Raw genomic sequence first — 25119 nt, forward strand, 5'->3', positions numbered from 1 at the left:
AGATGTTTGACAATTAGGTAAACTTTCATAAACTGTTAAAATGAAAAACAAAATATAAAAACAGACGTAGGTAACATTTTTCAGTTAAAAGAACGAGCTTGGAACAAGCAGGAATGACAAGCTTACTTTTCAAAGAATTGCTATTTAGAAATTGCATTTGCTTTACAAATGTTTGCAAATAGAAGCAATATTAAAGACAATTTTTAATTTTTATACATGAGTTACAGAGGACCAGTTTTTAATATGTTAAATTATACAGGCAGCTGCATTTGAGGTTTCTGCTGAGAGCCCTGCCTTAGGACATGCTGCTCTGCTCTTAAGACAGTGCAGCATTTGTTTGTTAGGGTCCCTTTGTTGGGTTTTGGGTCATCAGAAAAAAGAAAAATTTTGGGGTGTTATCTGAAATGCTGCTGGTATTCTATGCTATCTATCCAGATCAAAGTTTTGAACAAATGCATCCACATGCAAATACCTCCAAGTGTCTGTGCTCTTTGTGTGGTTGAAATGTTGCACACAGGTTCATTTTTAACTCCCCTCAACTGTGACATCTGTCCACTCTAATGTCATATGAGGATATTGTGGCCTTTAATAACAAAACTTGAAAACTATTGACATACTTGAGACTTATTTTATGTACATAACTAACACACACTTGGATTTGATTGCTAAAGGCAAGTAGGTTAAATAGAGCATGATTTCTTCTGCTCTTTCAGAATTACTTTCATGTGGGCGTGCATTTCTTTACAGTAAGCAAAATGAAACAACAGTTGAAAACAACTTTACAGTGGCTTTAGCTCAGGAATGTCCTCATTTTTGTCACCTGATAAGGGGAACTCAGTAAACATTGGCTGTAAGCCCAGCAGTGCAAGAAAAACAACAACCTGTAAAGGTGGTAGAATGAATTCAACAGTTTATGTACATGCTAATTAATGTGAGTGACATGTGCTAATTACAGGCAAGGCTTTCACCTGGCTTCAGAAGGCAAAGCCACAGCTGGAAAACGTGTTACTTCTTTACAGGGACATGATTCTATTTCAAAGGCTTTTTTCATTCTTGAAGAGACAAAAAGTCAGATCTACAGTGTCATTAAGACACAAACAAAACCCAGTTAATACCATAAATGTGATGAAAAGATGGAGGTAGTGCTTGATGGCATAGTTTCACAGAAGCTTCTCCTGGTGGTAGTGACTGTTTCAATGACCTGGAGCTGCTCATGCCTGCTCCCAGTCCTGCCATGGCAGCAGTTACTGCAGCAATGTTGTGAACTGGTGGGAACTGGAGCCTTTTCTGGCCGAAGTCAACACAATCAATCTTTGATTCACTGTTCTAGGTGTCACAGTACAGACAGTTCTGCTAAAAGTGCAGCTGAATGCTGTGGCTGGAAGGAAAGGAGAGATGCTTAAGCCAGTAAGTCTGACTGAAAAGGAAAAGAAACTTGTGGTGGAAAAAGAAAGGACTTTTTGCTGGTGAGAGGTAAACCACAAAACTGAGATGAAATAGCAATTGGATCAGCATATAGAAAGGAGAAAAGTGTGAATATGCAGAGCCTTGAAGCTAAAGCCAAACTGTGAATTTAGTGTGTGGAGGAACATGAAGGAGGTTAAAAGGGAAAGTGATATAGTCTGAATCTGCAGTGGGTTGTGCAGGAAAAAAATAATGTAATAACTTTACCTTTGCAATTCTGTCACCTGACATCTTTGGTATGAGTTTTAGCTTCTGGGATATGATCAGATTTAACTAAAAAAACCCAAACTAAACCAACAGTAATAAGAAACCAAAACATGAAAGAAGTCATGTCATCTGATTATTGCTAACCAACTGATTCCTGAATATGAAAAAATCAAGAAAGAAATCACGGTAATAGGATTGAAGTTTAGCATTATTTAGTGCTGATTAATTCCTCCCTAATAGCAGTGACTTCCTTTTGTTTCCTTTAGAAGTACCCTATGCCAGAGTAAGTGCTATATACAAGATGTCTCACACTTGGCCATTAGAATCACTTGCTGAAGTACAAACTTCTTTCAACATTCTGTACTTGGGCCTCATGCAGGGTATTTCCATTTCCATGGCCACAGAGCTTGCCTGTGCAGAGCTGGACTCATCACAGAGCAGGGCTGATAAATCCACTTGTTCCCCTGCATGGTGGGTGTGCTTCAGGCCTGACGTGCACCATGCCTGCATGTGGCTCACAGCTGCTTTCTGGGTAGCTGGAAAAGTATTTGTCTGCATATCAAATATGAAAGCAATCCTATCTGTTAGGCCTTTAATATTGGATATAAAATTTAAATACATAATAATGAAAATTCCATTTTATACAGAATATCCAACAGCCCAGATGTTTAATTGTGGAGAGACTGGTTCAAAGTGGGGGTGAAGGCAACGAAATGGGCTTATGCCTTAAGATAACCTAGGCTGTAGAACCTCTTTTAAAAAGCTACAGCTGTTAAAGGGCTCAAAGATTACTTTTTTTTTCTCCAGGTATTTTTGGCAGATGATTGAACATGAATGGAGATTTCCTTTGGAAAGAAATGTACAGGAAGCAATTGCACAGCACACTAAAAATGGCTGTCAAGAGACACTTTCATAATGTACCAGAGATTTTGTGTGTGTTAAAACTGAACCAGGTCTTCATCTGCACACAATGAGTGACCATTTTAATCCAGAACATGTCAACCCAAAGTACTGAGAGCTGCTCTTAAGAAGGACAAATGCACGCAAAGCCTTTTAAGCTCACAGGCAAACCAGGGGCCTGCTCTGTACAGATACCTTCTCCTGCAGTTTCTAATAATTTACAAAATTACCAACCTTCTTTGACAGGTCACTAATTTTCAAATCCATCTACTTTTAAGAATTGAACTGTTTTTATAGACATTTATTGTTGGATTCTGTACTGGACAGCAGTCTACTGGTTTTCAAGCAGTTACTGGTACTTTGTCAGACTCAGGATAAAGGGGGAAAATTTGAAGAGACTTTTCTTTTTCCAAGACACTGAATGACAATGTTTTATGTTCTTACTCTAGAAATCAGGGTTATCAGCCAATGACTTGGAAATCCTGGATTGAGCTACACACTCTTAATGCATTTTCTCTCCCCTGTTTTTATCTATTTATTTATTATACTTGAAAAATATGACACTTCCCCTTTTGTGTATCTGTTCAAAATGCTCCATCTTTTGTCCATCACTTAATGTTCCATCTCTGTCAGTGATGATTCACCCACTGTAGGGAGGGGCAAATATCAACCCCTGCTTCTGTCATACACGCAGATATTTTCCTTACTGGTGTTTGTTTAATTTGGAGGCTCTGGTATATATTATGTAGTATAGTCCCCTATACCTCTGTGATGCCTGGTGTGTGCACTTTCTGGAGATGCTGCACAGTGGGCAGAGTTCTTTGCAAAGACCTGTATAATGGGTTGTACTTTTAACATTATTGTCTTTTAATTCCCTTTTGACTGAATTTGCTTTCCATCTTTCCTTTGGTTTCTCTGTTTAGCCTTTTTCCCCCTTGCACCCTAGCCCTGTTTTCCCTTAATATATCCAAAGAATTGGAAAGGACAAATACAAGCTAATCTGATCTCTGCCCTCTTTTCTGCTTGAACAAAGCTTTTAGCTTCCTCTCTCATGCTCTTTTTGTGTTTGTTTTGTTTTCTTTACCTTTCTTTCCCTCCTCCCTCAAAAAAACAAAAAACCAAAAAAAACACACCGAAAAAACAACAAACAAACACCCCTCCCCCCAAAAAAAACCTCCAAAAAAAAACAACACCAAAAAAACCCCCCACTACTCCCATGTAAAAGAAACGGTTAAACTGCAGCAGGACGACATGCAATCATGGTGACTTAAGACAAAAATCTGTATTTTCCAGATGTATCTGTGTGTTATACCAGGCTTGTACATCCTGCTGCAAAATAAGCATGTGGACAAGGGAATAAAGAGAAATAGATTTCAAGCTTCCCCTTTGATTCCTGACAGAATTCTTTTGTCTTTGAGCAGAGTAGCTGAGTGGCTGAATATACATGCTATACGTGTCTGATGTGTTTTCTACAGTTTTGTTCCTGCTAATGGCTGTAGGTTTATAAATTTTTCTTTTGCATTTGGGCCACTGCTTCCTTGAATCGAGAGGAGAAGGGCCTTAGGCCTTTCCTAAGGCTGCTGCTGCCTCTGTCTCCACTGCGTGCTCATTCTGTCTGATAGGCCCAAGTGTGGCAGCTTGGCAGCGTTCCCAGGCACCATCAGCATTACAACATTCCCCCAGTCGGGTCTGGGTTAGCACAAAGCATTGACAAATTCTGTGTATTTAGTTTTGTTCTCATGCTGTTCTTCACAGGGATTAGGACTTTTTTTTTTTTTTTTAAGAGAATAATATTAGAGCAGAGCAGTCACACAATGAGCATAAATGTTAATGACTGACAATCGTCACATTTACCTCTTAGAGGAATCAAAATTTGGATGTTTGTGTGTCAGGGGTGATAGCTCTGAGCAACATAGGCCTTTAGGTGTTCCATTAAAAAGAAATCTATCTTGAATGGTTTGAACTGTTGAAACTGATGCAAGTATTCACTGAATGTCATGAATTTCCAGTGTGTTCCTGCTGCTGTGGTGGGCTGTATGACTCCCTTTACAGCAGCACTCTCCCCAGTTTCTGCTCCATTCCTAAAACAGAACAAAAGGTCAGTGTCTCCATGAGCCTTCCTGCTCCCTGCCCTGAAAAACATTGCCAAATCTAAAAAGAGAAAATGCTTCCAGCAGGGACTTCAGAATTCCTTATGAGATGATAATTTATACTCTGGGCTGTTAATCCTCTGTTGCAGCCCGAAATGCAGGGACACAGAAGTGTAAGCACTGCTGTGGCAGCTCCCTGTGACAATGATATCTAAAGGAAGAATCTGAATGCAGTATGGGACAATGCAGAGCACGATGACTAATTTTACTGAGTGGCACAGTTATGAGTCACGTTGCTCTCAGGCAGAGAGGTTTGTGTGGTAAAGTAGTTAAATCGTGAGAGGTGCTGTATGGAGGTAAGGGAGGGCGCTAGGGTTTTTTGTGGTGATTGTTTCTGGGATTATTAGCACTCGACTAAACGTGAGGTGCATATTCTGTTTGCAATTGTCATAGATTTATGGAAGAGGGCTTTTTATAGTCGGTTTTGCACAATCTGAGATCCTGCATGTTCTACTGGAAGAATGTTTATTTTTCTTTGGTTATTCTATCTCATTATTTAATAATTATTGTTTCAATGTTAAGCGTCTCCCTCTACACCTTCCCTTGTGGTTTTTTTTTCTTTTGTTTAATGAATAATTATTTGTTATTCAATATGCTTCAGAATCACCCCTTCATCTGCAATTTCCATTGCAATCTTCATGGCTACAGAATGATAATACAGAGCTATATAACACAGATGCAAAATTTTGAACAGTAATATAAAGGCTTGTTGGAGGCATTCTAAAAATTTAACCTTTAAGATCTTCATCTGGAGTTAAGATTTCCTTCTGGCATAATGATAAATCCTCCCACTTTCACTGCATTAGGGGAAAAGAACGGAATCACGTTTTTTAATCAAAAGCTTGGGAACTGGCCCAAGATCAAACCGGTTGCTTACACGCCGCTTTCTCATTTCGTTTCATTTGCAGCATTTTAGCAGGAGACAAAAAGGTAAAACAAAAACATCTGAAAACCTCCATGACTTTTTATTTTACTTTTCTTTTGTGAGGGCAGACTGACAGCTTGCCACGTAGAGAAATCAGCGTTTCCAGGGCCTGTGCTGCATCTCAGAGAGCCCCAAGTCGCAGAGGGTTAACGGACAGGAAGGCGCGGTTGCAGCCGCTCCTAAGGAAGTCAGCTCTGTGTAACAGCCCGAGAGGTGGGGGCCGGGGGGGACTCGAGAGCTCAAGGGCTGGGGTGACACGGATATTTTTAGTTTGGCTCTGCAGCATTTTAAACGCAGGGAGGGCCTGCAGCGAGTGGTAGCAATGCTCTGTGATAAAGCAGTTTCTAGTCTGGAGTACTTTTTCGGGAAAAGGAGACATGAGTGTTCATGTTTGAGGCTCCTCTGTGCTGCTAAGACTCAGCATATTGTGGTATCTAAAGTAATCACATTGTGGGTACATGGCTGCTCTGCTGCATGTTCATATATTTGAATTCTGGAGCAGGAGAACCCTTCTCTGAATTCTGAGTTATTCATTTCAGTCCCTCCTGTGCACAAGAACCTTCGGCAAGCTTTGCTCTCTGCCTGCGGCCTCGCCTTCTGGGCCAGCAGAGCACCAGCAACGCGAATTTCCCTTTCCGTGCAAACAAAAGAACAGCCCTCTCGACCTGGGCGAACTCTGCCTCCTTCGGCTTTACAACACCCAGCTGCCTTCACCAAACGGCAGGCTGGGGCACATTTGCCGGCGCCGGCGGTGTGCGGGCGCTTCCCCGAGGCGGGCGGAGCGCGGCGGCGGCCGGGGCAGCGGCGGGCCGGGCGGCGGGAGCGCGGCGGGGCCTAGCGCGCCGGCCTGCTCCGAGCCCGGGATGGCTCCTGCTCCCGGAGCCGCACAAAGATAATCGCTCAGGAAGTGTCTCAGCCAATCCCCTGGCGCTTTACATGCGGATTTGCCGGGGCAGCCAATCCGGGGGCGGCTTTCATGGGGAAGACAGATCATCAAGCCCAAGTGCCAAGCCCTCCCTGCCCGAGTACTGAGAGCCTGTCCTCCATGTTTTATAAGTATTGACATAACACTGTGTTAACAATGCATCCACAGAGGTAAGCCTTGCTTTTTACATTGCTTTTTCTCTAAGACCTATGAGTTGTGGGTTGAGAGTGTGATTCTCTGTGATTTCTCGTGCAAAACTCACACCACAGCACTTATATTAAGTTGGAACTGTTTAAATTTGCTTTCTTGGGTCACATGGTTAGTAGCCATTAGCCACAGCTTTATTTTACAGTCTGGCAAAGCCTTGGCATGCCTTCTTCTTCACAGGAGGATGGTGTTTTTAGAGTTTATCAAGATCCTGGTATTCCAAAGGAGGTTTCTGTCTCTGAGCAGTTTGCCAGCACTATTGTCTGTTGTGTCACATGCCTGCTGGAGAGAAAATGGAAGCTAGGGAGCAGATGCATTTAACTGCCCTACAGGGAGTCAAGCAGGGATAATGGCAGACAGAGGAACAGGCAAGTTTACCTTTCTAAACAGTGAATGGAACAGCTAAGATAAGTTATCTCTGAGAAAATATGGGATTTTTAAAAACCTAGGCATCAGCAAAAAGTGCTAATGGCAGATTGTAGATATTGGGCCTAGGTGGTGGTGTGCTGTTGCATCATGTTTTTTATGCAGCTTATCTTAACTTAAAATGATTATTGAACCTTTTTTCTTGCAGGAGTAATTAATACAACGCTTTTCTCTTTCTGAGGGACAATGTATGGTTAATATTTTGTTCCTTTAAAAGGGAGTTTTTATGCTGCAGATTTTGGAAATGGAGTGCTGCTCAGTAAAACGCAGCAGTGCATCTGTTTACAAATCTGATGCTTTATGGAAAATGTTTTTGAACTGTTAGCTTTCTTGTTTTGCATAGTTCAAATAAACTAATGTAACTTTTATCTGTGCCTTTTTGTTTTACATTGTATCAGCCACAGTTCTGTGTTGTGGAGTCCAGAAGATATAAAATCATGTGTGGTTCATGACAGTAGTACATGTTATTCGTTCTTGGGGTTTTTTTCCCTTTTGTTTTTTTTTTGACTTTTGGTTTAATGCTACGTAATTATTTCAAGAAATTCCTTTTTGATCAATTCCCAAATCTGCCAGCCTGTTGTATCTTCTTAACTGGAAAAATGAGATGGGTGCTTGAACAGTTGGTAAGTAAGCAGCATGCTACTCTCTGAACATTTTTAATAGTTTTCCCAAGATTTTATTTTTATGGGGTCAGTTAGTGCAGTAGATTAAGTGATGTTAGTGGTTAGTCATATAAAAGATCAGATTTGCTTAGCGTCCATTTTAAGGGACTTGTACATGTAAACTGCTCCATTTGAATGCACTGTTTTTCTGATCATTTGTCTCCAAATTTTGAAGCTTTTACTTCCTGTTTACCTTAGGCCAGCGAAAAATATTCTCCTTGCTGTTTGTTCATAGATCACTAATTACCATGTTTGCAGGGTAAAGCGCGTTTTCACTGTTCCTTGGGCTTTTCGGGTGTGATGAAAGTGCTAGTGCTCAGCAATGAAGTGACCTTATGAAGTAAAGTAAATAACACTTAATGAGCATATGTTTCTGATACTATACAAAGTGTAACCTCAGACAAACTTGCTTGGTTTATAACTAATTTAGAAACATTTTGTGCTCTTTATAAAGATTTTAATTGTAGCGCCTGCATGCTTCTTTGAGCAAGCTGTTTTTCAGTGATCACCAGGGCTGTTACAAAAGCAGAGGAAGGATGCTCTTTTGTGCTTTTAATGTAATTTTTGCACTTGTTTTAACAGTCCATACACATTCATTATTTTAGGAAAGAACTGAAAGCTAGTCTGGCTTTGCAAATGACTGTGCCTCAGCACAGTGCATGCAAACTTTCATAGACCCTTGCCATGTATTTGGTAACTTCCTTTAACATAGCAATTTACCTCTGCTTACTTGTTTACCAGTGTGAATATCTTACTTTGAATGTCTCACTTTGGTTAAAAGCTTTCCTCTCCCCCCCCCACTCCATGCTCCCCCCCCCCCCCCCCAATCCCCTAGGATTAGATTATAAGAATGTCTAGTTCAATTTGAAACATGAAATACTGCTGGGGTACCACTGAATTTCATGTGATAGTATTTCTGTATGCAATTTTAATGCATTTTTTCAGCATACACGGAAGTGCTGACACAGCTAAGAAGTTATTCTGGTTTTTGTTCTTCAGTTGTTAAAAAACAGAAATTACGTTTGGACACAATTTTCCTAGTAGTAGTTTATACATGTTAGCAGTTTACTTTCAGCCTTTAAGAGTGAACAACATAATATTTGTTTAATATGAAGAAGCAGGGGTAAGTGATCTGCAATCAGAAAGCTTGTATTAAAATGGCTCCCACAGGTTTTGTTAAACCAGGATCTGTTTCAAATCTGCACCTCCAGACACGCTGCTGACAGTGAAGCGCATTTGTGTGAGCTGCCCTCGTGCGTGTAATGAAACAGAGCATCGTGAGTCTGTTAAGAGTTCACTATTTTCAATCACTCGGGTATAATTCTTTCATAGTTCACAAAAAACAAATGTCTGCATTGCAGCAAGATGTCTGAGGCAAGGTAGAGACAGCAGCGTTGTGCCTCGGCTCGGCCCAATGGCGCTGCTCCGCCAGCGCCGGAGCCAATTGCCGCAGCAGGCAGGTTAAAGATTGACAATTGCAGTGGCAAGGCTGAGAAAGGCCTTCTGGAAATTTCTGCCATCTTTGTTCCATCTAAGTAAAGCTAATTCAGCCAAGCTGAAGGATTTCATGTATATATATATATGTGTTTTGGTGCTTTGTCAAGGTACAGTGTTGTCACTCACTTCCCTAGGTTGCATAATAAGCAGCACTCTGCTGTTTTTTTCTGTTCAGGACAGATGGAATGTGGGGTTTTGTTTAAGTGACAGATGCAGGGAAAAAGCACGTATGCTTTCTCCCCAAGATTTTACTGGCCTGGATCTTGTTACAATCACAATTAGACAGGACATGTATGAAGCAATGCAGCTGAGGTTTATTCAGCTTGGAGCAAATGGCCATTATTCTGATTATAACTAGCAGTTAATCGTATAATTGCACTCTAAGTTTTCTGGCTACTAGAGAGTAATTTGAATTGCCCAGGATGAATATGATTAGCTATTATTATTTAGTGCCAACATCTAGTTACTTTTGTAATTAACTGGACAAAGAAGGGGGGGGAACAAAGGAGTGATCTGGATTATAAATCATGGTGAAAACAGTAGCTTTTTAAAAGCTACATGCCTTTTTCATTCTTTGCAGGCAAACTGTTTTACTTGGAAGCTAAATAGTGCTAGGGAAAAGCTGAGTAATTTCTTTAAACAAATGACACTACTTAACATATTGAGAATGAAAAAAATGCAGAGTATAAACCACTCCAAATGTAACAGTCACCCCCCCTCACAGTAGGTGGGAGTATTGAAATGTAGCAGAAAACCTACGTTGCTACTAAGGGAGCATGCAATAAAAGGAACTTTGTGCTCAAAAAGCAGAAATATATAGATTACATTACAAATTTAGCCCTTCATATCATGTCCACAAACTTCAACTAGCTCATCTTCCTGAGTTGTCTTCCATTTTGTGGTATCACTTTTGCTTGAGGTTTCTGTTGTTGTTTTGTTTTGTTTCTGGTTTTGTTGTTTTGTTTCTCTTTTTCTGCCTAATTTTCCAGTATATTGTATTGTATCACTTTTCAGCTACTGGCCCTGTGGATCCAGGAGCTGGAAAGTGATAGCTGGTGGTCAGTTTTCCATAGTGGTGGTACTACTCCAGCATAATTGGTTAAAGGGAGATAAATCTCAGTAAAAGCTCTCCTCTGTCTGAAATCCAGATTATTAATTTGAATTTCCTAAATATCTTGAAAGTTGAACAAAACCTTTGCCCATGTGAAATGGAGTAGACAGCAATTTTCAAATGTTGTTATTTGTGGACCCACAGTATTTTTCCCATGGGCACATGAATCCTATTAGAGTGACTTTAAGCCTGTTAGACTAGGTTTGATTTACTTGGTTATTGTCTGCAAACCCCTTTGTGGCAGTACACTGGCTTTGAGGGGTCTGCAGGCTGGAAACCATCACAGTAGGCCATCAAGCTTGGCCCTTTAAATTGTATTTAGAAAGTAATTTAAATACATTTGTTAATAAACATGTCTTGTATTAATGGTTAAAGACTAATTTAGCCACAGTTACATAGAAATTGAGTTTCAGGAATTTGGTAGTTGTCTGTCATTGTCATATTAACCCTTTATTGCCTGTTGTCAGAGCATCTGTGTTTCACACTAACATTAAAACCATACTGTAACAGGATGTTAACATTCTTAATTCAGTTGATATAAACCTTTACTTTTAAGCATGATTGTTCTCAAATTATATTTTTAGCATCTGAAATCTGTAGCTATTTGCCTGCCTTGCTTGGGCCTCAGCTGTATAGTTTGTAGACTTAAAGATGACTGTATAACATCAAGGATCCCCCTCCCTCCCCTGATTTTTCTCTTTTGTGCAGCTATTTTGAATGGACACTGAATAAGAGTAAGATTTTAAAAAGAACCAAAACGTTATTTAAATGAAAAATAGTTACGTTGCTTGTTATCACAGGTAACCAGCTTAAACATTGCTGTACATAGATATCTGAACAAGCCTTTTGTGGATGTTAATTGCTTAGTACAAAGTGATATTTGCTTAATACATATGGAGCATTTTGCAGGGAATTCTGCGAAAGGAAATGTAAAATATGAGGTGCTCACACTGGAGGGTGAAGCTAAAATTGAGTGATTTCCTTAGTAACCTGTGACTTCACAAATCTCCCTATCTTGTGCCTTTTTAGTTAAACACTCGGATGTCAGGTGTCCTTTGGTCCTTTCTTTACCATTTCTGATATTTAGATGCTGGCTTTGAATCTTGCCCTGCTGTGTAAACAGGAGCTGCTGGTATTGAACAAAGTGCTACCATTTTAGCTCCAGAGCAGGAGTGAGGCAGTGCAGTGCTGGCAGACGCCATTTTAAGAGCCCTGCATAAATAGCATAGCTACCGATGAGTAAGAGACTGTTATAGGTGAGTGCTCATACAAAGCTGCTATTTATTCAGCAATGGCATGCAAATAGTGGTTTTTGGTTTTAAGTTTTTGTTGAATGCAGGTTTTTTGGAATCATTATTTAGAATTGCTGCTCACAAATGTGATGCATGAGAGGCAGGAATTGTCTTAAAGATGAAATTCAGTTTTAGTGCTTATAGTATTTAATAATTTTGTTTTGTTTTGTTTTCTGCTAGTTGAAAGGAAAAATGAATTCCAGAAATATGTAGTTCTTGATCTGAAATTCATGTGTTATTCCCTAATGTAGATCTAGATTGTGTATGTGGGCATTAGCTGTTTCGAGTGGTTTTCCATATCTGTCAGTTTTTCTTGGTTAAATGTCAAGGTGCAGCAGTTCATCTGCAACTTTTAATTGCTCTGCGTAGTTTCTATGGATTAAAGCAGCTTTATATATTCTTGTATATGTGCATTTTCTCAGGTAAGTACTACTATTAGCAAAGGAATGATTCTCCTGAACAGAAAAGTCAGTATATAATTCAGGGATGTGAAATTTGAAAACCTGAATTTTATATTAAAAAAAAAACCCACCCTCTCTTCAGTTTGGTAGAGAACATATTTAAAATTTAGGCAGCTAAGTTATTTTTCTATTTTACCTAAGTATCAATAAATTTTGTATGTTTGCAATCCTTATTTTTTTTTCTTTCTGTGCCCAACTCTCCCCAAAGGAATTATCTCCACCCCTTCTACCCTCATTCAGACATGCTAAACTAGTTTGTATGAAACAAATTAGCTTAACATTTTAGAAAACAAACTTATGTTGTTGTTGTTGCAAGTTTTGTCAATATGAGTAGGGAAGCTTTAAATGATTAATTGGTTTTCTGGTCATTTGACAGGGAAACTGGCAAAGCTTAAATTTCAGTTGTGTTTTTAAAACCTATTCCTCTGTGCTCATTCATCTTAATGAGGAAATAAGAGTAGCTTTCAGAATTACATAAGCTATTTGTTGTATCCATTTAGGTACTTAATTGAGTATATTTCAGTATAATTTCTGATCTGCAGCCTCAGAGCATCCCATTCATACATGCATGACAGTAACACATGCTGGCTGAAATTGCTGCTCTGAGCCCTGCAAAAATGAAATCTCAAAATAAAACTCTCTAGAATACAATAATTGTTTCCATGGAACGAGGTACTTGTTTTTAGTTATTTTGCTGCTGGTCTTAATTTTCCTTTTATTTTGTTGTGTGTAATAGTAAGGTGACTGATTAAGAACCTGTTTTTCTTGAATTATTTAATTGGAAATCTTTTGCTAATATCTGCATTTGGAAGTTTGTGCTTTATAAAGCATTTTCAGAATTTTCCTTGTATTGGTGGAGGGTGCAGAGGTGAAAAGCTTTAGAAAAGTTACTTTAAACTTGCAATGAATTGCTGATATGTATTTATAAACTTGAGTCTCAAGGATGACCACTACAGTCATCACTGCCAGTATTCAAACAATGTCATGTTATGGAAGTCATTATACATTACAGCAAATAAAACAATAGGAGATGCTTTTGAAGAGCTGTGAATGTTCAGTATATTTTATAGCTATGTCTAACACACTTTGATTTAACAACAACATTGGGATTTTTTTTTTCAGAACAGTCTCTGTGGTTTTCTTATATACTTAAATGTTTGTGCCCTTAAAAGATTAATTAATTGCAGAGAATGTGGAGATGCTTCTGTTCCTATGAGGCTCAGGTTTCATAATGGAGTAGGTAATTGCTGGATTTTGTGTGAGTGATGCACACTGTGCACATGTGTGTAAAGGGAATGCGCTCCTCCATTGCTGAGGAGAGTGGAGAACCTTGGTGTCAAGTGGAGAATGCAGTTTTGACTGCTCATTTATACTTATAATCTTTGGGATGCTGTTTCCAGGCATCCTTTACGTGATGTTTGCATCCCTGTCCATGGCAGTGGTTTGGAGCTATATCATCGTTAAGGTCCTGTCCAAGGCAGGCCATTGTATCATTCTAGGATTCTTTGTATCAAGATTTTGCAAGATACTTTGTTCACCGAGTGTTTCTTAAGAGCCTTTTTCTTGTTTATAGCTCTATTGCAAGAACACCTCAAAGGATGTTGGAGGAAAGGGACTGGGTTTCCTAAATTAAGCTGGTGGGACATGTTCTGAGCTGACAGCCCCTGCTATGGTGTAACTGATGGGTAGGAGTCCTGCCCTGTGAGCCCCTGCAGTGCTGGGTTTGGGCCCAGGGGCACAGAACATCCTCAGTCAGCCTGAAACATCTCCTGGTGCTTTGCTCAGGGAAGTAGGAACAGTTCCTTCTGTGGTGTTGCCATATTGATCCATCACTCCCATTTCTCAGCCAGGATTCATGCACAACTCTCTGGATTGTAATACTGATTTGTACCAACTACTGTATCTTCACCTGAGGTTGTGTTTTAAACAAAATGACCTGATAGATTTGGATGAGTCTGGAATATTATGATTGCTTTAATGTAACTTAAATGTGAGCTGCTGAAAGGTGGTGCTCTTTTTTCCTGTGTGGTTCTCTCCCATTTTCTGCATGTACAGCTGAGCAGTGAGTTAGATTCCAGAACTGATTTGGATAAAATGGACATGATTTCTGGAACAAGATGTTAAGGATTGGGGAAACCATTCTTTTTAGTAGCAGCCTATGTAAAATGAGCATAGGTGTTCAACTTGAGTCTTGTAAAGCCTTGTGTGTCCTAGTCTGTGTCTGGAACTGGACCTGTATTTTAGAAGCAGGTAATGTGCACTGCCAGATTACTCCAGTCTTACAGAATTACTGGGTATGAATACATATTTACCTGTATGGATTATTTATTACATATACATGTTGTTTTAAAAGTATGGGGTTTCTTACAGTTTGACAATATTGAAATAGGATTTTATAAAAAGGAAGGGGAAGAAAAAAACTCCAGTGCAGCATTGGAAGAGAACAATGAACCCATCCCATGAGCCCGTCCCTTCCCTTTGCTTAGGAGAGGAACAGGCAAGGACAAGTGGTGCATGAATGTTTTGGTGTCTGTAGGCCACTGCCAGCTCCTCTTTGCTGAGGCCCCTGGGAAAGGGTGTAACAAATGTGCAGGATAATTGATCTGCCCATGCATAGTAAATGTGTGAGCATTGTAGTATGGTTGACTGTGTTGTGCATTTAATCTGCCCATGCAAAGTAAATCTGAGAAGCATTGTGTTACAGTCAGCTGTGCTACACATTCACCATAATTCTGGTCTTGCCTTGCTCCTGAAGTGATCAGAACAGTGCATGAGCTGGAAGGTAGTTGCTGGTAGCATAGAACTTCCCTTCAGTGTTTTGTGACTTTAAAGAGCTTATTTTGTAAATTAGTTGTATATCTATATCCAAATGAAAAAGAATAATGATTTCTGGCATTCATTGAACTTTTTGGCTTTGGGTTATCCATACATTGAGCTTGGTTAATTTGTGTGTAAAATTTCTGCTGAGATAACTGTACTGTTTAGAACTTCCTGAAAGGAATTGCAACCCAATAGTTCATAGTTGATTAAAAGTAGTTTGGTCAAATACCAAACTAAAAAATCCTTTCTGCTCTTAAGCTTTACTTTGTTTAGGATTCTCTTTTAACTTATACCCTTAACAAACTCCTGCTAATATAAACTGTTTGTCAGGCTGAAGAGTTTTTCTGGTATAAATGTAACCAAGTCCTCACTGTTGTTTCCGAGCTCTGATGAGATGTCTCAGGCAGATTTATTCATAGTGGCTAAAGCAAAGGTTTCCAGCTGCCCTCTTGGCCCTGTCCCTGGAGCTGGGGTGACTGAATGGAACCTCAGCCTGCTCTATAGCAGCAGAAATTCATAATCTGCCATATCAGTGCAAACTGGTATCAGCAATGACTTCCATTAACAGACTGAGTCTTAAATTATCACTGTAGAGGAGAGGATCTACATTCCTCATGACTGTTGTGCTCTGGTGGACATTGCAATACTGCCTGAAGCTCCAGAACTCCATTTGTCCATCATTTTGAATTTGGGTTTGCTTCAACATAATGTGTTTTACCTTTCATCTAGGACAGTCACATCTCCAAAACTGCTCTGTAACTCTGTGATCAATCTTGTTCATTTTTCTTCTTCCTTCCATCTTCTTTCCCCAAAGTGACTTAACAAGCCAAGTTGATTGAATTCTTTTCTTGAATGGCATCACTACAGAATATCACAAATAGAATATCAGAAAGTCAGATGTACTTTGTAATAATTTAATCCTGCCTGGAGCAGATTAAAACTGACTGTAAGATTGAATGGTAACAACTCTATACTGTTTACTTTTTATGGTCAATAATTAGTGCAATTGTATTGTCAATAAATCATAAATATTCAGTTTTCTGTTAGTGTACAGTCTAGTTCCAGAATCCTTAAGATTATTTATTTAATGGCTTTTAAAATTGCATTTTACCTTCTAATTTTGCAAGTTGTTCTGTTTTGCTAAGTCTGTTACTTCAGCTAATCTGTTCATGAATGCTGATGAGCATTTAAGTGTTGGCAGGCATCTGTCCTCACGGTTTATCTGAGGTTAGAAGCTGCAAGGGACAGAATTTCTGTTTGCGTATTACATGCAAAGAGTTCATACATACATTGCCATAATCTTCAATACATGTTACAAGACTGTCCTTGGTACAAAAATGTAACTTTTGTGCTTGGTACCTTGCAGCTTATGTGTGTACCTGGGTTGTTTCTCGCTGTGGTTTGATCAATATGTGCTCTGGCTAGCAGCAAACCTTTCATTCCATCAGAAATTTTAATGCAGTTGTGTTTGACAATGTTGGGTTTAACTTAGTGGATAGAAGTTAGTCATGCAATTAATGCAGTCCTTAAAGCATTCTAATTCACCTTTTTGAATCCTGCAGCTTGGCTGAAGAGGAAATAAAGGCAGAGCAGGAGGTGGTGGAGGGGATGGACATCTCCACTCGATCCAAAGGTGAGTAAGAGGAATGTTTCAATTAGGTTCCACAACACAATTATTTCTAAAACAGGATAGTGAAGCTGTGTCATCTACCATGAGGCTGCTTTTGAGTGGAGATTCAAGATTCACTGCATTTTTTGCAATGACTACTGTATGTTAGGAAGTGTTTCAGTTTTTCCTTGGTTTTCATTATATATCAAATCTACACACACAAATATTTCAGTATTGTTTCTGGTTTATGAATAACTAAGGTTAAATTACCAAAAAACAGCAACCTTTTGTATCACTTTATCATGGCTTCCTTTAAAGTAGTACTTCTAGACTGGCAAGACAGGAGCAAGTAGTAGTAGCAGCAAAACTATTGAGGTAGTATTTCCCACTGCAATGAATTCTCTTTTTTTCCTAAGAATAAAGAATCACAGTAGTATTTCTGTTTCCACAGAAATTAGTCCCCTGAGCAGTATGTGTTTCATGGACATTCATGCCTGTCCATCTCCTTTTGCACTTGCAAGTGACTTTGCAGCTGAGTTTACCTGAAAGCCATTTCTCTAAAACAGCAGCAATAGTTACTACCATCCTTTGAAAGTTCTGGCACATGCCCAGTTTCTCTTCACATTCCTACAGCAAGGCTCACAAATCTGGTTAACTCTGAATGTGCAGGTGGGTTTGTCTTGGAGGCATGGCACAGGTCATCTGCGCGTTTTTTAATGAGGAAGCTTGGCTGGATAACATGGTTATAAAATTGGATTCAGGTCTTATTTGTACTAACAGACAGGAAATTTCTTGTTTCAGTTCTCATGCTATGGTTAGGTGAGGTAGTACTCATGATCTGACACCTCAGAAGAGACACACTTGCTCCTTTTGTCCCTTCTCCCTGTCTTTTTTTCCCTTCTCTCCTTCTAATCTTGTCAGTCTCCACCACTGGACTACTTCCAATATTTACTTCTCTTTGTATTTCAGTTTTCTTAGCCAGCAGAAAGTAAATGTTTTTGTTGCTTTAATGATTGCCACTGACTGGGGTAAGCTCCCAGCTCTGCACTCCACCACTTACTTCCTTTGTGGTGCATGTCACATCCCAGCCACTTGTACTTTCTAACCAACTTAAAGCTGAAACTTTTTTCTGCTGTTGTAGTGACCAGTTTGTTTGTGAAAGAGTTTGATAACATAAGAACTTGGTATAACAGACAGTGGGGGTTATTAGATACATCTAGCTGCCCATGAAATCTCATCTTTATTTCTCCTTAGAAACACTGGCCCACTTTCTAATACTAATAAGAGTTCTGCATGCCTTAACTGAGCTAAACCATTACTTATGTCACTCTGACGTAATTAATGTCTAAAAGACACTTAAAAATCTGGTATCTACTTATGTGGATATTTAAATTTTAGTTTTGATGCTTTAATCAGCCCCAAATAGGTGTATGGGCCATACAAAAAGTTTCCATTTCCTCATGGTAGTTCTAGTGCTGCCCTGACCTCAGGATATGTTGTCTCAGTGAATTAAGCCCACAGGAAACTTTTTGCTTTTTGTTTGATAGGGTTAAGATGAAGTTTCTTAGGACAGTGAGCTGATTTAATATGATGGTTATTAAATAAAAACAGGTTGACCAAACTGTCATGGTGTAGAAACCACTGGTCCATGCATAGATGTTCTCCTTGTACTTTAAATAGCAGTGCGAGTGATGTAAATGGCATTTCTGCATCACCATAGTAGGGATAAAACTTAGCAAGTGTTGAATCACTTTAATAATAAGGGAATTGGTATTTATTTAACTAGATACTGATTTCCTTTAGTTGGTTTGTTAAATTTAACATGTATGTTGGATAAAACCCCTGCCAGCTCCACTCCAAGGACAAGAATAACAACCACCCACCCCAAGCCCTTACAGGCTTATATTTTTTCCAGTGAAGAATGTGGGGATATAAAGAACTCTTTAGACTTACCTGTAAACCATTTCTCTTTGTTGTATACCCAACCTAATCTGTAAATTAGTGATAGAACTTTGTAATAGTTGACAATATAATTTGTCACAGAAAATAAAAGAATCATAAATGTCATCTCCAAGAACTTGCCACATTACAGGCCTGGTGTAATTAATGTTTCTGGACTCCTGTTACTTGGATTGAAACAAGCTGCTCTGATAATTCAGTGCAGTATTGCTGCAGGAGAGAAGTCACAAACCAGAATTTCAAAACTGTTACTCTGCTCTGTGCAAGGCAGAAAAAGTGCTGCAAAGTTCTCACCTGGTGAGATAGTCGCAGCAGTATCTCCACTTGTAGCAATTAGCTTGTGCAGAGTTTTGTTTTGTGTGGTTTGGAAAGGATATAGATGAGGAAGGTGACCCTATCTAGGCAAACCTGGTGGGGAGCACAGAGCTCTTTGTGCTTTGTTTGGGTTTTTTGATGTGTGAGAAGCCTGTGCAGGAGATCAGTCTGTGGCACTGTGTAACTTCAGACCTGACCTAGAGCAGAGGATGTGCTGCAAGTCTGTAACCTGCTTGCCCAGCTGTGGTTTGTACAGCTCACGTGAGGCTGTCAAAAGAAAGTTGTAGGGAAATAAATTTAATTGCTTTAATACCAATTAGCCTGATGCAGACCTCTTCATGAATATTCTTGTTTTGGTATAAGCAGTTTAATTGCTATAATTCAGTTGCAGTTCAGTTTAAGCTAAATTAAACCATGCATTGTTTAATCTGGAGCAGAGGTCTGAACACAGCCTTTGAATTGGTCTAGGAAACATGGTGGTTTCAAAGCAGCCCAAGCTGGTCAAACGGCTCAATGCAACAGTTTTATCCACTTCTTTCCATACCCTAGCTGGCAGGAAACTAACTGAACCATAAAACATGAACAGTTTTCTACTAGCTCAGTGTGCTGAAACAGCTTGGTGGGCTGCCAGAACTGGTGTAAGAGAGAAGGCAGGAATACACCAGTTGGATGCAGGAAGTGTGGAGCTTTGTTAGCAAGCGCTTAGACAGGACTAGGCTGGAATGAAACAGAGCTGAAAGCCATCACTGACACTTCTTCCTTTATATTGTGATAGATTAGGTGAGCCTGTAGCTGGGGTCAGGGCTATGGAGTCCTACATGTTCAGCTGCATTTCTCTACCCTTCTCCTTTGCTGGCTGTAATGGTTCTGCTGTTGTACAGTCAGATGTGTCAAACAGCTGATCTAGCAGAAAATTGATAATTTTTTGTAGTACCAGATTATGCCTGAATCATGAACTGATTACTACTGTTACACACAAGTGCCTGTCCCCAAAAAATTGTGGGGACAGATATGTGGAAAGGTGGGAAAGAGGGGTAGAATTACTCTAGCAGTTATAATTTAGATCTGCTTATAAACTTGTATGTGCAGCCTTATTAAAGACAAGGTTTTAAAATACACTGCTCTCTTGATGAGAACAAGAAAGCGTAAAGCATCTGAGAACTGGAAATGGGAAGTGACAGCTTAAAGAGAATGCAAGGAGTTCAAAACCAGAAAGTGGAGTGAACACAGGATTGCTTTTCAGTGAAGGAGAGAGGCCATGGATTACATGATTATATTTTGTCCTTTGCATATGATGCATTAACATGTCCAGCAGAAACATCTTGTTATATTTCTGTTCCAGTCTTATGGACTGCTTTGTAGTCTTGTTTATTAAATATTTCAAGATGGGGCTTGCAAGGTCTCTGGGTAAATGTCTAAGCATTTCCAGGTTGTGGTTTCAGATCAAATTCTGTCTTTGCTTGTACTTGTTCTCTTTGGACAGAATGAACTCTCCACTGGGTGTTTTCTTCCTATTAACCTGGAAGATTTATTTTTTTAAAATAATTTCAGCTAGTTTAACTTACAAGCTGCCAACAGTAGCAGGCTGTGGTGGCAGATGGACTTCCATGTAGATTTTCATGTGGATTCCATGTAGATTTTCAGCTGGTACTGGAACCATTGCCTGTTAGTGCCAGTCAAAACGAGCTCTTTAACTCTCTTCTTGCCATCATCAGTCACAGATCTCTTACATTGCCTTTGCATCTCTGCTGGCTCTTAGGTGGAGAGGTTGTTTTCTACCTGCTTTTCTCACTGAAGCAGTTTACTGGGGAATTGAGCAGATGTTGGACATTTCTTGGGGTAGCCTTGCCTCGGCAGGGACAGCTGATCATCAGATGGTCTTAGCTTGGCATAAAATCACATACTGAGGCCCTTCTGCTTAATGGGGAGAATTCTGACATTGACAGGTTTGGGGTTTTTTTCAGGTTTGTGTTAAAGACTTTGGTCTTAGCTCCTTTCAGTGGTAAAATGTTCAGATACAATGAATATAAATACAAAAATGACTAATTAAATGGAATTCCCAGAGTGCATGATACATTTTGTAACAGTTTCATAGTAGTACATCTCTATCAGCTTTCTTTGTAGTGACACCAATTATTTAATCACAGAGAGATGAAATTCTTGCTCCAATGTGAAGCTGAGCCTCCTGCAGGGAACAGAAGTTTAGCCCTGGGCTTTTGTCTCTAGTGCAGAGCCCTTGCTATCAGCAGGCTCAGCTTAGGAGGACCTTGGGACAGCCAGGCTCCAGCTTATCCTTGCCTTTCAGCTCTTACCTTGCCACTTGTTGGGAAGTGTTTCTTTTTCTTTATCTCCCAAAGTCCTACAGTGCAGAAACAACTAGCAGCGTCCTTTTGTACTTGTGTAAAACTGTAACATGGCAGGAGTTAATCAGAATTTACACAACCACAGCTGACCTCTGTTATTTATTACATTAAGCAACTGGGTTGGGTTAATTACATCAGTTGAAGTTTCTGGAATGTAAACAGAGCTTTAGTGGTTGGTTGCCACTGCATCATATTTCAAAATTCTGGCAGAAAATTGAAATTCCTCAAAGCTGAGTGTAAGTTCTAACAGATTTATGCATGATTTTATTAAGTTTTTAAGAAATTTACCTTTGCTAAAGTATTACAGGTAATGGATTTGAAAAATCAGAAATCTTTTAACAACCATTCAGGATAATAAATTTAACTGAAAGGCTTCACAGTTCTGGAATTCATCTAAATTATTAATTGAAACCTGTTCTATCAAATGGGACAAGTTAGTATTGCTACATTTTCTGTCAGATTTCTTCATTGATTACACTCAATGCCATTTAAACTACAGACATTCAGAGATTTTGAGAAGCATTAAAGAGAGGCATTGACAGTCTAGGTGAAGTCTAGATGAGTTTTTTTCTTGTTGCTTCTAAAGGCATGGATACACATTTCTGCAGGGTAATGCAACCTTCAGTCACCTTTCTTTTCTTCTACCTTGTCTCACACTGCCTTCTTATAGCTATTTCTTAAATCCATCAAATTGCTTTGATTGCATTTAACTTTTTTAATTAAGCAAGTAATAAAAAGGGGTATGGAGTGAAGAGCATAGGGGGGTATCACTGTCAGTCTTTGGTACTGAGCAGTTTATGCTGTTTTCTTACAGTAAGGCATGTTGACGTTGCTTATTTTCAAGAAGAATTACATTTAAATATCACAGGAAAAGCAAGGGAAACAACATCCTACTTTTACAGGTTTTCTGAGTTGGCACCTGCTTCTATTGAGAAAAGCAAGACTTCTCAGTTGTCAGGAATCACTGCTATGGAGTGTTTACAGTGCAGCACTTTGCAGTACACAGAGTATAAAAATACTTGGTTGTGGTCTGTGTTCCATATGCTGCAGCAAGATAAGATCTCTGATATAAATAATACACTTTTGTTTGTTTTTATATTTTTTTAAGCTAAACTATAGTAAGTCATTACTATAGTTATCTGCTTACAAAGTGCATTGCCATCACATAAAATTGGACTTACAAAACAGTCATAAAGTGTGAAATGAAATTGCTTTAGGGTTTAAGTATACTTTAGTCTGTCCCCTGGGAGCAGTAGTTACTAATCCTTTAGTCACATGATGGCATAGAGAAACAAAGATTTAAGCTTCAGGTGAAGCTCAGGTTAGCTTGTTGCTCCCCAATGAATGATTTGCAGGAGCACTCAGTGGTGCTTATTGTCAACCTTGACAGCATCACAGACCAATTAATACTAACCTGGTGATGTAAAACCAGGGAACTTTTAAAAAGTTATTTCAGGTGTCTGTTTTTTCACTTGAACTCAAAGCATGTTTTAAAATTGTGCTAAGAAAGCAAAATCTCACAAAAAAGTCAAGAAATAAGTAGACTAAGGTTGCTTGGCAAAATTAATATTTTTAGTACAATTGACTTATCAATGAGAAGTTTAGTTCGGGTTGACGAGCTCAGTGTGTGACGGGAGCTCAGTAGGAGCAGGGACATTGCAGGTCACATGCCAAGTGGTGACCAGCTGGCATGGTGACATCCTTCCTAAGGTGAGGAAGATCCTTCCATTCTTGCTCATTAAACACTTTTGAAAATTATTTGCATATCATAGAAGAGATCACAGAAATTCTGCTTGTTTCCTTTGGAGCAGAAACTTCAGTTCACCCCTTAAGCAACTGTTCTAGTCACCAAGTTATTGCACAGCTTAAATTTGGTCTCTTTTTTTCTTCCCCCCCAGATCTGTTTCACTTTTCTCGAGTAATCCTACACTGGGGAAATGATTCAAAATTAAAAAATATCTTTCCTCCTGACAGGTTGTTTTAACAGGGATCATTTCTTGGTGTGGCTTACAACTCAGCTACAGGAACTCTGCTCACACAGCTGGGAGAGCCAGGGAGGGAGAAGCAGCAGTTTGTGCTAAACAGGGTATTCCCACTGAAAGAAATTCACACAAAATGCAATTTTTAATCATAATTAGAATTGGAAACTATAGCTCAAACAATTTAAGAAGATGCCACCATTCTTTTGTTACTTGAACTGGATTAAAAGATTCTTCATATTATCAGGTCCCTCACAGACTGGTAAATTGGCAAAATAGTGTGGTAGTTAAAGACAGTGGCCTATTCCACTAGTACAAATAGATCTGAAAAAATATGCTTGTGCATTGCTGTTTTTCTGTCTGTTCCTTAATTTTTCTAGTTACATTGCCTCAAGAAAACCCCTCTGTGTGTTTGAATAACTTGCCAGCTGAAAAAAAATGGGAAGTGTATTTCAGGTCAGTTTTTGTACTTTGTCTATGAGTCACCACCAGTTGATTTGAAAATCCCCAGTATACTCAGGCTTTTTGAACCAAGGAAGAAAATGACATCATTTAAGTAGTTTTTGAAATTACTTAACCAAACATACATGTTTGTGTGACCATTTCATAAGATTGGTATTGAATCAGCACCTTTTTTTGCTGAATTATAGCCTGGATTTGGCTGTGACTGAATAGTCATTCAGTTCTGGTTTAGCTAATAGCAGTTTAACACTTTTCCTGACCCTGAATCAGTTAGTTTAGGAAAGAAACAACATTTAAAAGTGAAAAGCATCACATTATGGGGGCAGGGACTTTACAGCTGATTTTCATACTCAGAGATGAGACACAATGTGCAGTGTCACAGCTTCTCAGTGAGCCTCACAGTCTGGGGCTGAAGAGCTGAAAGGAAACTGGTGTGCTCCACTGGTGGCAGTCTTGTGCCTGGAAATAAGAAATAAAGCCAAAGGGCAGAAGACACTGCTGTCCATTTCCCCTCCTGGTTTAAGGTGTGCCTGCGTAGATACAATTTGGAAACAAAAGCCTCAGGCTCTTTAGGGAGGTATGGGGATGGCTTTATTTGCTGGTGAGAAACTTGGGCTTAGAGACCCCTTTGAGGGTATTGTTTGCAAATTATAATAAAGAAACAAAGACTTTAGTGTGATGATGAAAAGATGAAAAAAGTTATAGTATGATGCTGTTTTTTGTGGATCACTCTGAATGCAAACAGTTCCCACGCTGAATAAGCTCCATTCTACTTTCATAAAAAAATAGCATTCAGATCTTGTTTGGTTTTAGGTTTGATCATTTGGATTTAGTGGTGGGATTTGGTTTAGCTGACACTGATGCTGCAGTTTCTTCCAGCATAGCTGGATTAGCACAGCTCTCGTGGGATATATGAAGCATATCCCAACCCAAGGAGTTCTTCTGCCACCTTCTGTGCATAATCAGCTAAACTGACAAAACCTCGGAGTCTCCTGTCAGCAGACTCTTACTGTGTTGGCATTTTCATTGTCATAGCTGCTTAAGGAGGGGAGGAAGCTGACATTGTATTTTTCACACACATAGGTGACATAGCAGCTCTTTGTATTGTCAAATCAATCCAAATTTGGGGCTAAATGGAGCAGGAGGCAGATTTTCTTGCATCCAAACGCAGCAAGTTACAATAATGGTTTCAGACACATGGTATTGATTGATTTCAGCCAAGGCATGTCAGCAGATAACTGGTGCTAAATTGCTGTCAATACATGTAAAAGGGGAGGGGTGTGTGCTAAGGGAAAAAAGTCACAGGTCTTAGTGCCAAGCTCAAAACATGACAAGTTTTTGTTTGTTTATTTAAACCAGCTTTACTACATTTTGCCAGCATTTTG

General features: G+C 39.3%; 1 protein-coding gene across 6 annotated transcripts in view; it reads left to right on the top strand.

Annotated features, from left to right (window-relative positions):
• The first annotated feature begins 6324 nt into the window (after positions 1–6324).
• The window catches only part of ZMYND8 (zinc finger MYND-type containing 8), a 48409-nt gene continuing 29614 nt past the window's right edge, over positions 6325–25119 (top strand). For 2 of the 6 annotated variants that reach the window (XM_063404569.1, XM_063404566.1), the window contains exons 1-2: positions 6354–6741; positions 16610–16680. In XM_063404569.1, the coding sequence (XP_063260639.1) occupies positions 6728–6741; positions 16610–16680 (85 nt within the window). In that variant the 5' untranslated portion in view covers positions 6354–6727. Of the gene's footprint in view, positions 6742–16609; positions 16681–25119 lie in introns of all 6 variants that reach the window. The other 4 variants (XR_010081203.1, XM_063404568.1, XM_063404570.1 and 1 more) reach the window with 3 other exon arrangements.

This window comes from Prinia subflava, chromosome 8 (genome assembly GCF_021018805.1).
Source record: "Prinia subflava isolate CZ2003 ecotype Zambia chromosome 8, Cam_Psub_1.2, whole genome shotgun sequence".
Lineage (NCBI taxonomy): Eukaryota > Metazoa > Chordata > Aves > Passeriformes > Cisticolidae > Prinia > Prinia subflava.